Source organism: Kogia breviceps, chromosome 16 (genome assembly GCF_026419965.1).
Source record: "Kogia breviceps isolate mKogBre1 chromosome 16, mKogBre1 haplotype 1, whole genome shotgun sequence".
NCBI classification, from domain to species: Eukaryota; Metazoa; Chordata; class Mammalia; order Artiodactyla; family Physeteridae; genus Kogia; species Kogia breviceps.
The window spans coordinates 5,543,197-5,558,467 of record NC_081325.1 but is presented as its reverse complement, the minus strand read 5'-3'; the positions used below and the strand labels follow the sequence as shown (position 1 = coordinate 5,558,467).

Sequence of the window (15,271 nt, the reverse complement as noted above, 5' to 3'; positions counted from 1 at the left end):
TAAACTATTTTGAAGATTTTGAAATTAAGCCAGGATATTATAATCCTTTGCATATGTTTTCTCTTTTATTTAGCTCAATAAATGCACAGCCACACTAATTTAGTAAATATAGATAGGATGCAAAACACAGTGAAATATTTAAAGACCTATTACTTAGTAAACATCAGAAAAATATATCTCACAGTACTGAAGTAGTTGCTAATGAATTAACTTGACGTAATACTGGGTTTTGTTTACTTGTTTTGTTTTTTGAACTGAAATCTGTGTTAACATGTTCTTCACCCAAGACTGATCAGGATATAAGTTTTGTATGTTTCAAAATTATTTGGGCTATCCTATGATAGACTTTCATCTATCTGTACTTGTATAGAACACTTAGTTTATAAGGCTTTTTGAATACAAAATTGTTCTCCAGGAAAATTCTGTAAAAAAGAGCAGTGAAAGTATTATATTTTACAGATGGGGGAAACTACAGCTTCAGAGCCATTAAGAGATTTGCCTAAGGTCACATGACATGATAGTCACATGACAAATGAGACAGGCCCATTAGATCTCAATCTAGTCCTTCAAACATAACATATTCATTTCCCTATCACCTTCTCATCTTACATTTCTTTACATTACAGAATAAAAGGAAATATGCTGCTTTTAAATTTTATAAGAAAATAGTTATCACTGTTAATTTTTCTATTTTACCAAAAATCTAAAGCTAGGAAACAATATTGAAGAGTTGTTTGTTTTCTGTAGTACGTTACAAAGGTCAAACTGATATGACCAAAAGTAAAAATACAAAGCAATACTCTAGCATTGGTAACTACTCAACCACATTCTAGGAAGTTACTTTTATTTTAAAAATGTAAATCTCATACAAAGATGAGCTCCCAAAATTGTTTTCAGTAAGTCCATCTTAATCCCCAACTGAAACCATGGCTCCATGTCCACCAACAATTCACCTTACCCAGAGGTCATGTTCAGCATAGTCAAACAGAAGCCATACTTTCCTATCAGCGTGAGACAGAAACACCTTCTGAAGAGAGATGACATTTGGATGCTTAAGCTCTCGAAGTAACTGCAAAGCAAAGGAGATTCATTAAAAATCTTTGCCATAAAAATAGCATTAAAAACCCCATACCATTTGTAATTCAAAGGCAATACAAACCTAATGGCAATCAATCCTAAAATTCTAATAAGTACCCATACAATTTTGAGATGCCCATACAAATGAGTAAAAATCAGTGGAGAAAAGATACTGAAAAGATATAACTGTGTAAATCTGTCTGTATGATTGCTATTGTTTAGTTGGTTTCTTTTTTTGTTTTGTTTTAATGTTTTTATTATGGTAAAATATATACATAACATAAAAATTATCATTTTAACCATTTTCAATTCAGAAGCGTAAGTCCTCTCACAATGTTGTGCAACCATCCCCACTATCCATTTCAGAACTCTTTCATTATCCTAAACAGAAACTCTGTACCCATTAAACAATAACTCCCCACTTGCCTCTCCCCCTCAGCCCCTGGTAACCTCTATTCTACTTTCTGTCTCTATGAATTTGCCTATTCTAGGTACCTTATATAAGTAGAATCATACAGTATTTGTCCTTTTGTGTCTGGTTTATTTCACTTAGCATAACATCTTTAAGGTTTATCCATGTTGTAGCATGCATCAAAATTTCATAGCTTTTTAGTGGCCAAATATTGGGTTGGCCAAAAAGTTCCTTCGGTTCTTAAGTAAAAATTAAAGACACATTTTTCACTTTCACCAAGAACTTTACTGAACAACGTATTCACTGTTTTACTCCACTACTTCTGCCATTTTTCAGGCAACTTCATAATTCCATCTTCCCAAAACTTTTTATCTTTTTGAGCAAAGAACTGTTCCAGATGCCTTTTACAGTTTTCCAGGGAATGGAAATTTTTTCCATTAAGAGAATTTTGTAAAGACTGAAATAAATGGAAATCCAAGGTGCAACGTCTGGTGAATACAGCGAATGAATCAGAACTTCCCAGCTAAGCTGTAACAGTTTTTGCCTGGTCATCAAAGAAACATGTGGTCTTGCGTTATCGTGATGGAAGATCATGCATTTTCTGTTGACTGATTCTGGACACATTTCGTCAAGTGCTGTTTTCAGTTGGTCTAACTGGGAGCAGTACTTGTTGGAATTAATCGTTGGGTTTTCCAGAAGGAACTCATAATAGAGGCCTCCCTCGCAATCCCACCATATACACAACCTTCTTTGGATGAAGAGCAGCCTTTGGTGTGGTTGGTGGTGGTTCATTTCGCTTGCCCCACAATCTCTTCTGTTCCACATTATTGTACAGTATCCACTTTTTAATCACCCGTCACCATTTGTTTTAAAAATGGAACGTTTTCATTACATGTGAGTAGAGAATCGCATGCAGAAATACCTTCAAGAAGGTTTTATTCTCTTTAACTTGTGTGGAACCCAAACATCAAAGAAATTCACACAACCAAGCTGGTGCAAATGATTTTCAACGCTTGATTTGGATATTTTGAGTATGTCGGCTATCTCCCAAGTGATGTAATGTTGATTGTTCTCAATTTATGTCTTGATTTGGCCGCTATCAACTTCAACTGGCCTACCCGACCATGGAGCATTGTCCAGCAAGAAACCTCCAGCACAAAACTTCACAAACCACTTTTGACACGTTCGATCAGTCACAGAACCTTCTCCATATACTGCACAAATCTTTTCTTCGTTTCAGTTGCGTTTTTACCTTTCTTGAAATGATAAAGCATAATGTGCCAAAAATGTTGCTTTTTTCCTTCCATCTTCAATATTAAAATGGCTACACAAAAACTCACCAATTTTGATGTTTTTTTAAAAATGCACACTGATATGACAGCTGTCACAATACAATCTAACAAAATTGTTTCTAATGAAGTTAAAGACAACTCAGTGTCACTAGAGCTGTCTTACGGGAAAACTGAACAAACTTTTAGGCCAACCCAATACATTCCATTCCATGTATACACCACATTTTGTTTATTCATTCATCAGCTAATGGACACTGGTTGTTTCCCCATTTTGGCTACTGTGAATAATGCTGCTATGAACATTGGTGTACAGGTACCCGAGTCCCTACTTTCAACTCTCTGGGTAAATACCTAGGATTGGAATTGCTAGATCATATGATAATTCTATGTTTAATTTTCGAGGAACCACCAAACTGGTTTTCACAGCAGTTCTACCATTTACATTCCCATCGGCAATGCATGAGAATTCCAATTTCTCCACACCCTCACCAACTTTTATTTACCTTTTTAAATTTTCTTGTTGTAATAGTCACATCCTAATAGTTATGATGTGGTATCTTACTGTGGTTTTGATATGCAATTCACTAATGACTAATGATAAGCATCTTTTCATGTGCTTACTGGTATATCTTCTTTGGAGAAATGTCTGTTCAAGTCTTCTGCCTAATATCTAATATGCGGGCTCTAGAGCGCAGGCTCAGTAGTTGTGGTGCATGGGCTTAGCTGCACGCGGCATGTGGGATCTTCCCAGACCAGGGCTCGGACCGTGTCCCCTGCATTGGCAGGTGGATTCTTAACCACTGTGCCACCAGGGAAGCCCTCTCTGCCTATTTTTGAATTGGGTTTTTTGTTGTTGCTATTGAGTTGTAATTCTTTACATAGTCTAGATATTAATCCTTTAGCAGATATATGATTTACAAATATTTTCTCCCATTCTACTAATTGTCTATGTTTTGACATCACAAAACAATTAAACTTAAAACGAATCTGTAGCTTGCAATTATTTTAAAAAACTATCTATAGTCGTCCCTCAATATTTGAGGGGGACTGATTCCAGGACCACCCCCCAACCCCACCCTGCCCCAGGAGGGTACCAAAATCCCCCAATGCTCAAGTCCCTTATACTTTAAATCATCTTCAGATTACTTATAATATCTAATACAACGTAAATGCTATGTAAATAGTTGCTGGAGCATGGTAAATTCAAATTTTGCTTTTTAGAACATTCTAGAAATCCCCCCCAATATTTCCTATCAGTGGTTGGTTGAATCCATGGATGCAAAGGGACAACTGTAACAGCAACAACAGAAAATACAACATTCACCACCACCAAATATCAGACAAGAACTAAGATCTGTAACTCTGTGAGATACAGTACCTATTTTTTCTATAAATTACAAAGGAAAGTTGAATAAAATTTTGTAAACTTTTCACAAAATAATAAAGAGCTTATACAGACAGAAACATGCAAGTAGAACACATTTGCATGGGTTTATTAACCTTTCTCATCTCCTAGAAAGGCATTCTTCTATTTAAAATCTTTTATCTCCTTATTTTATCTCCATTTAATAACCCAAGTGGCCCTAATGATCCATAAGTTATAAAGCATTCCCACTCCACCATGCAAAAATAAATACAACAGCGACAAGAAAAAGCTTCTCATGAAGCCTGATATTCTGACTCTATCAGTTAGAACTGACTTAGTGCCTTGCAAATGTGTTCCAAATACATGACAGACATGTGAGAAGGTCAAGGTTTTAGAACTTAGGACTTCAGTACCTTTTATGAGAACACTTTTCACCAAAACAAGTATCAAGGTAAATGTAATGTTAACAATATGTTAGGGGCTCTGAAATGAATTCAGCAAAGGAAAGACTATGAATGGACTATATATTAAGTAATTTATATTAATGATTATTCTCTGGAAAGTGATGATTATTTTATTCAGGAGCAAGATTAAATTCAAGTTATATATTTCTGCTTTTAGAATATAATTTAAAACTTATGAAACTCCAGAGACATATACAAATTCTCAGAAACTTAAGGTCAATATCTAAAACTGACCATTTGCTAATTAATAAACAAGGCAAAGAATCTTATACGGGAAAGCCTGGACTTCAGGGTCGCCCAAGATCAGCCAGCTGGCTGGAAGAGTGGACCTAGCCCTAAGTGCATGTCAGTTCTGGGTCAGGGTTTTCTCCATTACCTCACAACTGGAACACACTTCTCAGCTGGGTAGCTATTTCAAATCCTTTCTGGAAATCAGCAGGGTAGAAATTATAACAAACAAACTCCAAAGCTTTGGCAAAAGCTCTCTCCAATTATTAGAAACCTACATATAAAGCTATTCTTAGATGTCACCTCCATCTCACCTCCAAGATGAGGTTTAGCTCCTGTATTAAAAAGGAAACAGCAGCAACCATTTTATTAAGCTCTTCCTAGGTGCCAAGTATGGGGCTAAGTATATGACATGCACTATCTCACTTATTCATGAATTACCCTATGAAATATTTATACTGCTCTTACTTTACAAAGAGGAAATGATGGTATAAGGGGATTAAATAATTTGCTCAAGGTCACCTTCGTAGGTAGTGGTTAGAATCAGGACTCAAATGCTTTTAAAATTAATTAATTAATTTCTAAAATACAAAGCCAGTAATTTGGTCTAACAACAACACGTCCCAAGACCTAACACCCAGGGGGAGTAATTCTCCCTACCATCCAGAGACACAGATATTTTAAATATATACTAGGTTATGAACTGGACAACGGTAGGCACTGCACTGCTAGTTTCTAGCACACTGCCTGGTACGTGCTCATTAAACACCTGGTAAAGACATGAATAACTGAGTTCATGAATAAAGAAAATACACCAACTAAAGGGCATCATACAACACACCCTTTGGCTTCTAAACTGTGGACTAAGATCAATGCTTTCATCAAAAAATCAATCTACTTTTATTTTTTAAAAATCTGATTAGTCAAATATTGTCTTTGAGGGCAATGATTTTACTAGTAAGTACTATTACTATGGTAGTAAGTAATGGTAAGTGTTATGGACTGTCCTCCCAAAATTCTTGTGTTGAAGCCCTACCCCCAGAACTTCAGGATGATTCTATTTGGAGATAAGGCCTTTAAAGAGGCAATTAGGGCTTCCCTGGTGGCGCAGTGGTTGACAATCCGCCTGCCGATGCAGGAGACACGGGTTCGTGCCCTGGTCCGGGAGGATCCCACATGCCGCGGAGCAACTAAGCCCGTGAGCCATGGCCGCTGAGCCTGCGCGTCCGGAGCCTGTGCTCCGCAACGGGAGAGGCCACAACAGTGAGAGGCCCGCATACCGCAAAAAAAATAAATAAAAAATAAAAAATAAAAAAAAAATAAAGAGGCAATTAGTTAAAAACAGGTCAGTCGGATGAGCCCTAATCCAATCTGAATGGTGAGCTTACAAGAAAAGGCGAGATGACCACATGAAGAGGCCACAACAGGGAGGCCGCTTGCAAACCAAGGAGAGAGGCCTCACAGGAGACAACTCTGTAGGCGCCCTGATCTTGGATCAATAGCCTCCACCAGTAAGAAAATAAGTTCCTGTTGTTTAAGCCACCCAGTCTGCAGTATTTTGTCATGGCAGCCTTGGCGAACTAGTACAGTAAATAGCTATTACTACTGAGTAAGTACAACACGCTACGCTGGGAGATGGGTCACTGCGGCATTGGAGATGGAGCTGAGAGCCTCAGTGCGGAAATGCATCTAAGTAAATATTTACACTGAAGCACTTCCAAAAGACCAGGAAGCTGGGCTACATTTAGCAGAGCTAATGCCTGCCACATGCCAGGCCCTGCAGCAGATGCTGCACCAGGTCCCGGGATATAAAATGTGCCGAGACCTTCCGCTGAAGTCCTCTGACAGCAGACAAGTTCAAGCGAGCAGGCAGCTCGCGTGCTGTGGCTGCAGCAGTGATAACTGGCATTGACTGAGGAACCAACGTGCACCCAGAGTTTACTGTGTCCCAGAAGTGACCTACGCTCCTCATGCACTAAAACCCTGTAAGGTAACTATTATTCTCATTTTACGAAGAGGAAACTACAAGGCGGGGAAATGACGTCACCTGCTTTGGGTCCTACAAGCCAGTTAAGTGGTAAAGCCAGAATGAGGGCTCAGGTAACCTGGGGAGGGTCTTAAGGGCTCCATGGAACCCCGTGAGGCGGGTGCTCAGACACTGGGGGTGGTAAGCAGTTTTCACACCTTATGGACTTCACCACCCCACACAGAGCCCATGGCGTGCAGATGCCTATCCTTAGCACTGTATAAGGTGTTTTTGCCTTTTTGAAGATTTTATGTCCAAAAATGTTTAATGGATAAAGGTTTAAATAAATTTATACAATGGTTTCATCACAGAAGCCACCTAAGTTTTCGTAATTCTATTGGGAATAAAATCTTATAATTTCCTGAGTACTAAGATCACTGCTAAAAATACAAATGTTTTAAAACATCATTCGTCATAAACTTAATTCATTCTAACTACGCCACACAATATCACACTTAATCTGAACTCTAAAAGTACAAATAAATAAAAAATAAATAGCATTTAAAACTATCTTGTCAATAAATACCACTTACATGGTGAGTGAGAAATAGGTAAGAAAACCTCTAATATTCTCAAAATAACATTGATTTCCAATATTAAAATTTCACAATATAGCAAAAACGATAAATTCTAAATGTACGCCCTAAGTATGAGAGTTGAGGTGAAATTACTATAAAAGCATCAGTAAAATTATTCCAAAATTATTTCAGTTTTTTCCCAAGCTGTGGAAACTTTTCTTCAATTGAATTCTTGCAAATGAATTAAAGAAAGATTTTAAAAACCTGAGTGCCCAGGTTCAGGCCGATGTGAGCTTTAGCAGCGGCTGAACGGCAAGGCGGCCCCGTGGCACACTGACGCGGCCCACTGAAGCAGTCTGGGCAGCACTAAGCTGCAGGCATCATGACTCACAGGAAGTTCTGCAAACGCTCAGCAGCCGCGTAGAATACAGTGAGGATGAAGACACGCAACGTCCTTAACTTCAGTACAAATTCTCAGAGTTCTTTCCTTCTTCCCTCCCTTTTACAATTATTTACTAAACAAAAGACTGTGTGTGAGAAGCAGCACACACTGGTGAAGAAACGCATTCCAGTCAGGCAGAGGCAGGGACCATAAGCAGAAAATAAGTTAACAAAAAATAAAAGGAAACTCCTTAAAATTATAATTTGTAATAAACGCTGTGAAAGGAACAAACTGGGTGTAGATCATAAGAAAATAATGGAGGTGAGTGGTGGGGAGACCAGACTTCTCAGACAATGGACTTCCATAAGAAATGCGAGGAGACAGGTCTGAGAAGACTTGTCAGACAGATGGGATCCTTTTTCCATTTGAATTTTTATTATAGAAAAATTTTCAAAAGTAAATAGAATAGTAAAATAGAACAACCCCCATGTATCATCATCCTCTCACAGCCTATCTCATTTTATTGATATTCATATCTGCTCCTCCCCCACCACCTTGAATTATTTTGAAGTAAATCTCAGACATATGATTTCATCTATAAATATTTCAGTATATATTGCTAAAATATAGTCTTTTTTCTCCGACCGCAACAGAAAAATATTAGTAGTTGACAACAATAAATTAGCCGGAAAGCCTCACATATTTAAAAATTAAACAATATATTTCTAAATAATCCATGAATAAAAGAAAAAAAATCACAAAGAAAATGGAAATTATTTTGTACTAAATGATAATAATGATACAATGTGACAAAATTTGTGGAATGCAAGTAAAACACTACTTGGAGGCAAATTTATAGTTTTAATTGCTTATATTAGTAAAGAACTGTTTTAAAAAATCAATGACCTAACAGTCCACCTTAAGAAGATAAAAAAGATGGACTTCCCTGGTGGTCCAGCAGGTAGGGATCCACACTCCCAATGCAGGGGGCCTGGGTTCGATCCCTGGTCAGGGAACTAGATCCCACATTCATGCCACAACTAAGAGTCTGCATGCCACATCTAGGAAGTATGCATGCCACATCTAAGAAGTACGCGTGCCACAACTAAGAAGTCCGCATGCTGCAACTAAGAGTCTGCATGCCGCAGCTAAGCATGCCACAATGAAGATCCCACAGGCCGCCACTAAGACCCGGTGCAGTCTAAATAAATAAATAAATAAATATTTTTAAAAAGAAGATAAAAAAGAAATGCAGGCCAAAAGTAAGTAGAAGAAATAATAGAGATAAGAGCAAAAATCAATGATACAGACAGAGAACACAAATTACCAAGTCCACAATGAAACAGGGACACTGCTATAGAAGCCACATTTGTGAAAAGATAATGAGAATATTATTAGCAACTTTGTGCCAATAAATTCAATAACAAACAAAATGAACAAATTACATAAAAAATAGGACTTATCATACACAAGACCAAATATTAAACGTGAAGAGCTCTATATCTATTAAGGAAATAATATTGGTCAGTGAATTCTGTCCAACATTCAAGGAAGAATAACTGCCAGCCATACAGAAACTCTGTCAGAATGCAGAGGATGAAGAAAGGCTGCATAACTGGTTCCGTGAGGACAGCACAACTTCGATACCAAAGACAAAAACATTACAAGAACGATAATCATAGGCTAACATTCTTCAAAAAAACTTAAAACTCCTCAGCAACACATTAGTAAATCAAATCGAGTGATATATAACCAGGCAGGGATTATTTCAAAACTGCAAAACTGGATAAATGTCAGAACATTAATCAATGTAGTCTACCAATATAACAGAATAAGAGAAGAACTATATAGTCATTTCAGGACACGTAGGAAAAAAGCATTTGATAAAATTCCTTACCATTTACAAAAAAATAGAAGGGAACTTCCTAAGCCTGACTGATGGTATCTATAAAAAACTTATAGCTAGCATTTAACTTGATGGTGGAACACTGAAAACACTTTCCCCCAAGACTGGGAACGAGTAAGATGCCTGCTCTCACCAACATTCAACATCTGAGAGGCTCAAGCTAATGCAAAAGAAAAAAATCAAAAGCATAAAGAGAGAAAGAAGTAAAACTATTCCTATTCATAGATGACATAATTATTTATGTAGAAAATCCCAAAGACATCACCAAACCTACCAGTGAATTTAGAAATATAATTTATATAAAATATTTTTTAAAAGTCAATTCTGAATACAGAAGCAAATACAGGAGCAAACAAGTGGAAAACAAATTTTAAAAATAATCCCACGTATAATAATGTCAGGAAACATAAAATCCTTAGGAATGAATTTAACAAGTGTGTAAAGCCTCCACACTAAAAAACTATAAACATTGTTGGGAGAAATTTTTTAAAAGCCTTAAAAAATGGAAAAGTATGTCTTTCTAAGCCATGGAAGTACGACATACTTCCATGGCTTAGAAGTTTCAATATTATTAATTCTCCCTGAAATGATGCAAACCATAATGTTAGCAGGCATTTTTTAGAAATAAAAATTACTAGCCAATTCAACAATGTACATGCTAATGCAAAGGACCTAAAATAGCCCAAACAATCCTGCAACAAAAAATAAAGCTGGTGGCATTATACCACTTCACTTCAAGTCTTGCTGTATGTAAAGTAGAGTTATCTGGTATTGGCTGAGGATAGACAAAGCGATCAATGGAACAGAATAGAGCCCAGAAATAGTCCAACACTTACAGTCATTTAATTTTTTACAAAGATGCCAAAGGAATTCAATGGGAAAGAATCTTTTCAAAAAATGATGCTACAATTGTACATTCACATGGGGTGTGGGGAGATGCTCAAACGTTACATCAGACTACAAACAGAAATGAAGTGAACAGATCATAGACTTAGAAGTAAAGCTAAAATTGTAAGGCTTTAGAAGAAAACAAAGGGAAACATCTCCACAATTAGTGAGTAGATAAAGATTTCTTCAGCCAGACACAGAAAACAATAGTCATAAAAGGAAAAAACTAGTAAATGAGACTTCATCAGAATTAAAAATTTCTGCTCACCTGAGGTTGAAGAGCCAGAATCAAGTACATTAAAAACAAGCCTTCATACTCCTTATTGTGCTTAACTGCATTTGCAGTTATCAACAAAGATAAAAAGCTAAGAATGTCTGCTCCTGAAATGCATGGAGTTTTGTTTGATTTTAAAACTTTTTGTTGAAGAAGAATAAAGACAGAGGAAAGCACATGAACGTTATGTGCACAGCTCAGTGAGTTTTCACATGTGAAACCCACATGACCAGACCCAGAGCAAAACCAAGAAACAGAAGAGCACCCTGAAAGCTCCCCCTTGTCTCCCCTTCTGGCTCCTCCCTGCCCCCCTGAAGGTATCCCTATCATGATGGCCAAGATCACTGACCACAGTTCAACAGATTTTAATTCTTTAAAACCGACTAGAATATAGAGAATAGTAGATGCTGCAGAACTGACAGTTAATGTACAGATAACTTGCCTCAAGATACAAGAGTATAAGAATTTCATCAATGAAATGAACTGTAATTTCCAGTACAGCATACCTGTGGTTAAGAAGGCCCTCCATCTCATTCCTCTTCTTCCCTCCTGGAGGTAACTCTGACATGTCCTCCGAACTCTGACCCCTCCCTCGACTCTCTAGTTTAGATACACAGGCCCTTTTCCCAGTCTCCATTCCCTCCTACCACACTGCTCAGCACACCATTCCTATTGTTAGAAGAATTGTAAGCCTTTCCTCATCAGTGTGTAAACACTTAAGGCCAGGGATCCTGACTTGCTCTATGTGTTCTATGTTTACTTCTTCTTGGTCTAGTTCCTGTCAACATGATACACAATAAAGGACTCTTAGTTGAAAACCCAGTGGTATAGAATCTGTTAAACGAGTAATATTATTTAAATTAATACCTCCAGGTCACAACAGCCTATATCTGTGTACACAGAGGGTTGAAAGCAATAAAAGTAAAGATTATTACAATATATAGTCTACAATATTCTGATTAAAGACAGAAAAGACAAGTTTGGACCCATAGTTTCACAATAGTAAAAGCTGAAGTAAAGTCTCAGAGAATACTCACTTTAAATGTAAGAATATTTATTTAATAATGCATTAACATGAAGAATATTTTCCTTCAGAATCAAAATGAGATTCTAATTACCATACGGCAATGGTATGCCTCCAAAAAGGAGGGGTATATAATTTTACTTCTTCAAATGAACAGACAGATACAATGAAAATCAAATAACAATCTCATTTTAAGTTCTTAAGTAATGACATTAATTTCATCTTATTAAAATAGAAATATTAACTTTATATGAAGTAACATATAACATAATAAACACTTCTATTGCACTCGATGAAATAATAAGAATAATTGGATCCTTAACTATTTAGTGACATTTTTTGGAAAAATATATAGTTATATAAACAACTGAGATTTTACTTAACCCCAACTAAGTGAATTTACATAGAAATTTTTGCTACAACTACATGCCACCTTTACTTCTCTTTAAAAAACAAATATATTTTGCTATAGATAGTAGATATGAAAAATATTTCTCAACTTTCAATTAATGTGTATATGTGACAAATACAATTCAGAGACCTATACAGGTGACACCCATAAGTCAGCTGATAATAATGATGATAAAAAGAGCTTCACTTACTGCTATTTCTCTACATGCCGACATAGAGATCCCGGTTCCTTCTATTTGTTTTAAAGCATAGTCTTTATCATCTTTCCTGTAAAAACAAAGTTATTTTAATACACAGATAAATCTAAATGTATGTGCATTTTTAATAAAATAAAATAAATATAAATCACATACACTTTGACACCTTTCACATATAATCACATAATTTCATATGGGAGAAACTTTAGGTAATCTATTCCAATCCCATTACTTGATGAGGGAAGTTAGATTCCAAGGGACAAAAAGACTTGTCCAAGGCTCTACGGTTATTTGCAGAAGAGAAAGATTCAGAAATGAAGCTCCTGACTTCCAATAATACGTTCTTTCTGCTCTAATATGTATGCACTTCCTGTCTCTGCGTGTGTGTGTGTGTGTGTGTGCGCGCATATATAAAACTTGGTCTCTTAAAGCCCATTTGGATATCGGGGTGTCAAAAAAATTAAGAAATGAATGCATCATTCATAAAGTACAAAATGGTTATGATTTAAAACATGTTATATAGTTCATATCCCCAAATACCTTCAAAGAGATTCACTCGACATATGTTTACTGAGCACTTACTTTGTCTCCAGAACTGTGCTAAATCCTGGGGATACAAGGGAATTCCTTCCTTTATGGAGCTTTCTGTGGCTGCTGGTGGTGAGAGATAACTAACCCACCACAAGACAATATGATAATGCTGTGACAGAGCAAGCACGAACCGCAGAGCTACCCAAAAGTCACTCTTTTGCCTGGAGACCCAGGCAAAGCCTTCTCAGAGGAAACCCCATCTCACTGAAGCCCGAATGGGAGTCCTCAGACTTTCTGGACTCACGACCCTTTTACTCTCTTGGGTGTCACCGAGGGCCCTGAAGAGGTTCTGTTTGTTCTATCATTATTAACCCTCTTAGAATTGAAAAATGTGAACTCCTAAAAAACACAACCTACAAAAGCACATATCCATTATCCACCAGAGCAATGGCATCATCACGTGTCACGTCACATTTGAGAAAAACCCACTGTACACTCGCGAGACTCAGCGTGAAGAAAGGCATATAACACAGCACTGTTATGAAAACAGTGTTGACCTTGCAGACCCTCTGAAAGGAGTTTAGGACACCTAGCGCTTCCCAGATCACACTTTGAGAACTGTGCCGTGTGTGTGTGTGAAGAGGAGAACAAAGTGTGAAGGCACGTGAGGTGAGGGAAAAGCACTTAAAGAACATACAGTGAACAGCAGGAGATGAGGCCGGGGATATCGTTAGGAACCAGATCATAAAAGTCTTTTTACACTCCAAGAACAAGAGGTGACGCTCCGTTAACACTTTTTAAACAGGAGAATATCAATCCTCCTCTGCTTTGGCGGCCTTTTAAATGTTGGGGGGCAGTAAAGACAGACAGGAAACCGAGAGACCAGCTAAGCCCACAGTGTCCCAACTACTCAGGTGGGAGATGACGCTGGCTGCTGCCGAGGGGACAGGCTGGAGTGACGGAAGGCAGGCCAGCAGCACAAAGGACGGAACCCTGCGGATGAGCAAGGAGACGGGGTCGGACATAATGACGCCTGCCCCAGGGACAGGCCAACACAACATCATCCCCCGGAACGGGCAACACAGCAGGGGGACGAGGTCCGAGGGAACAGGAAGATGATGGCTCCGCTGTGTGCAGGCTGAGTCTGGAACCTGTGAGACACGTACGTGGGGATGGCAAGCTGAATACGCACGTCTAAAGCTCAAGAGAAAGCTGAAGATATCAGAACATACACACCGTCAACCGAGCCAGGAGAGTACCTGAGGGGAGACCAAAGGGCAGGACTGGTAAGAGAAAGATTTTCAAAAAAGGGCAGAATAGTAAACAGTATCCAAAGCTGCCGAGAAGTCTAGTAAGGTGAGGCGTGATCAGTGTCCACTGAATTTAGCGATGATGAAGTCACCAGGGGATGCTGGCCTAGGGAAAAATAGTCGCAGTGATGTGCTGGCAGCCTATACTGCAGAAGGCTGGGGAATGAATGGGGTGTAAGTCAACTGAGACCATAAAAGTAGGTAATTCTTTGAAGGGGATAAAATAAGGCAGCAGCTGGAGTAATACACAAGGTTGAAGAATTTTTTTTAAGATGTAAGAGACTTGATTATGTTAAGTACTGAGAGAAAGAACCCAGAGAAAAGAAGATGAAAGGGAAAAACGAGAAGGGCGAAGACTGAAATGCTGGGGAGAGATGAGATTCAGAGCGAGGAGGAGAAATGTGTCTTCCATTGTTAACAGGAAGACAAAGGAGGGAGGAAAGGATAGATACAGGTGCAAAGAAGTTGGTTCAGAGGCAAAAAGCCAGGGGAGTTCTCATTTTGATGGCTTTCATATTTTTCTGATGTTGGAAATGAGGTCAAATACTAAAAGTAAGGGCAGAGTGACAGAGCCGGCGTTCTGTAAAGAGTGAAGATTTGACTGAACAGATGAGTAACTCCTCATAAAATCAATAAGCTTAATACTTTATCATTTTAAGCTATCAATAAAGCTTATGTAACTTTATCTTTCCTTTTATAACATATTTACACCATATCCTTAGTTGTAAAAACATATCACAATTACATTATTTTTCTGAAAAAAGATTTGTTTTACAACAATCAGATTTACAAGTACTTTCTAGTAAAGCACCATGGGCACACATTATATTAAAAATACACTAAGAATATCTGTACTTAATGTTCACCAAGTCTGAATGATTTCTGAAAGACTTAAAGGAGACATTAAAGAGGGTGACACAAAAAAGAAATGAAATTGGGATCAGACTAAATACATCTATTAGAGA

General features: G+C 37.7%; 1 protein-coding gene across 3 annotated transcripts in view; it reads right to left on the bottom strand.

Moving 5' to 3' along the window:
• Nucleotides 1-15,271, bottom strand: part of CDK8 (cyclin dependent kinase 8) — a 176,960-nt gene that overhangs the window by 119,782 nt on the left and 41,907 nt on the right. For all 3 annotated transcript variants that reach the window (XM_067016833.1, XM_059042102.2, XM_059042103.2), the window contains exons 2-3: nucleotides 12,460-12,535; nucleotides 959-1,069 (exon numbers count right to left, since the gene is read on the bottom strand). In XM_067016833.1, the coding sequence (XP_066872934.1) occupies nucleotides 959-1,069; nucleotides 12,460-12,535 (187 nt within the window). The remainder of the gene's footprint in view (nucleotides 1-958; nucleotides 1,070-12,459; nucleotides 12,536-15,271) is intronic.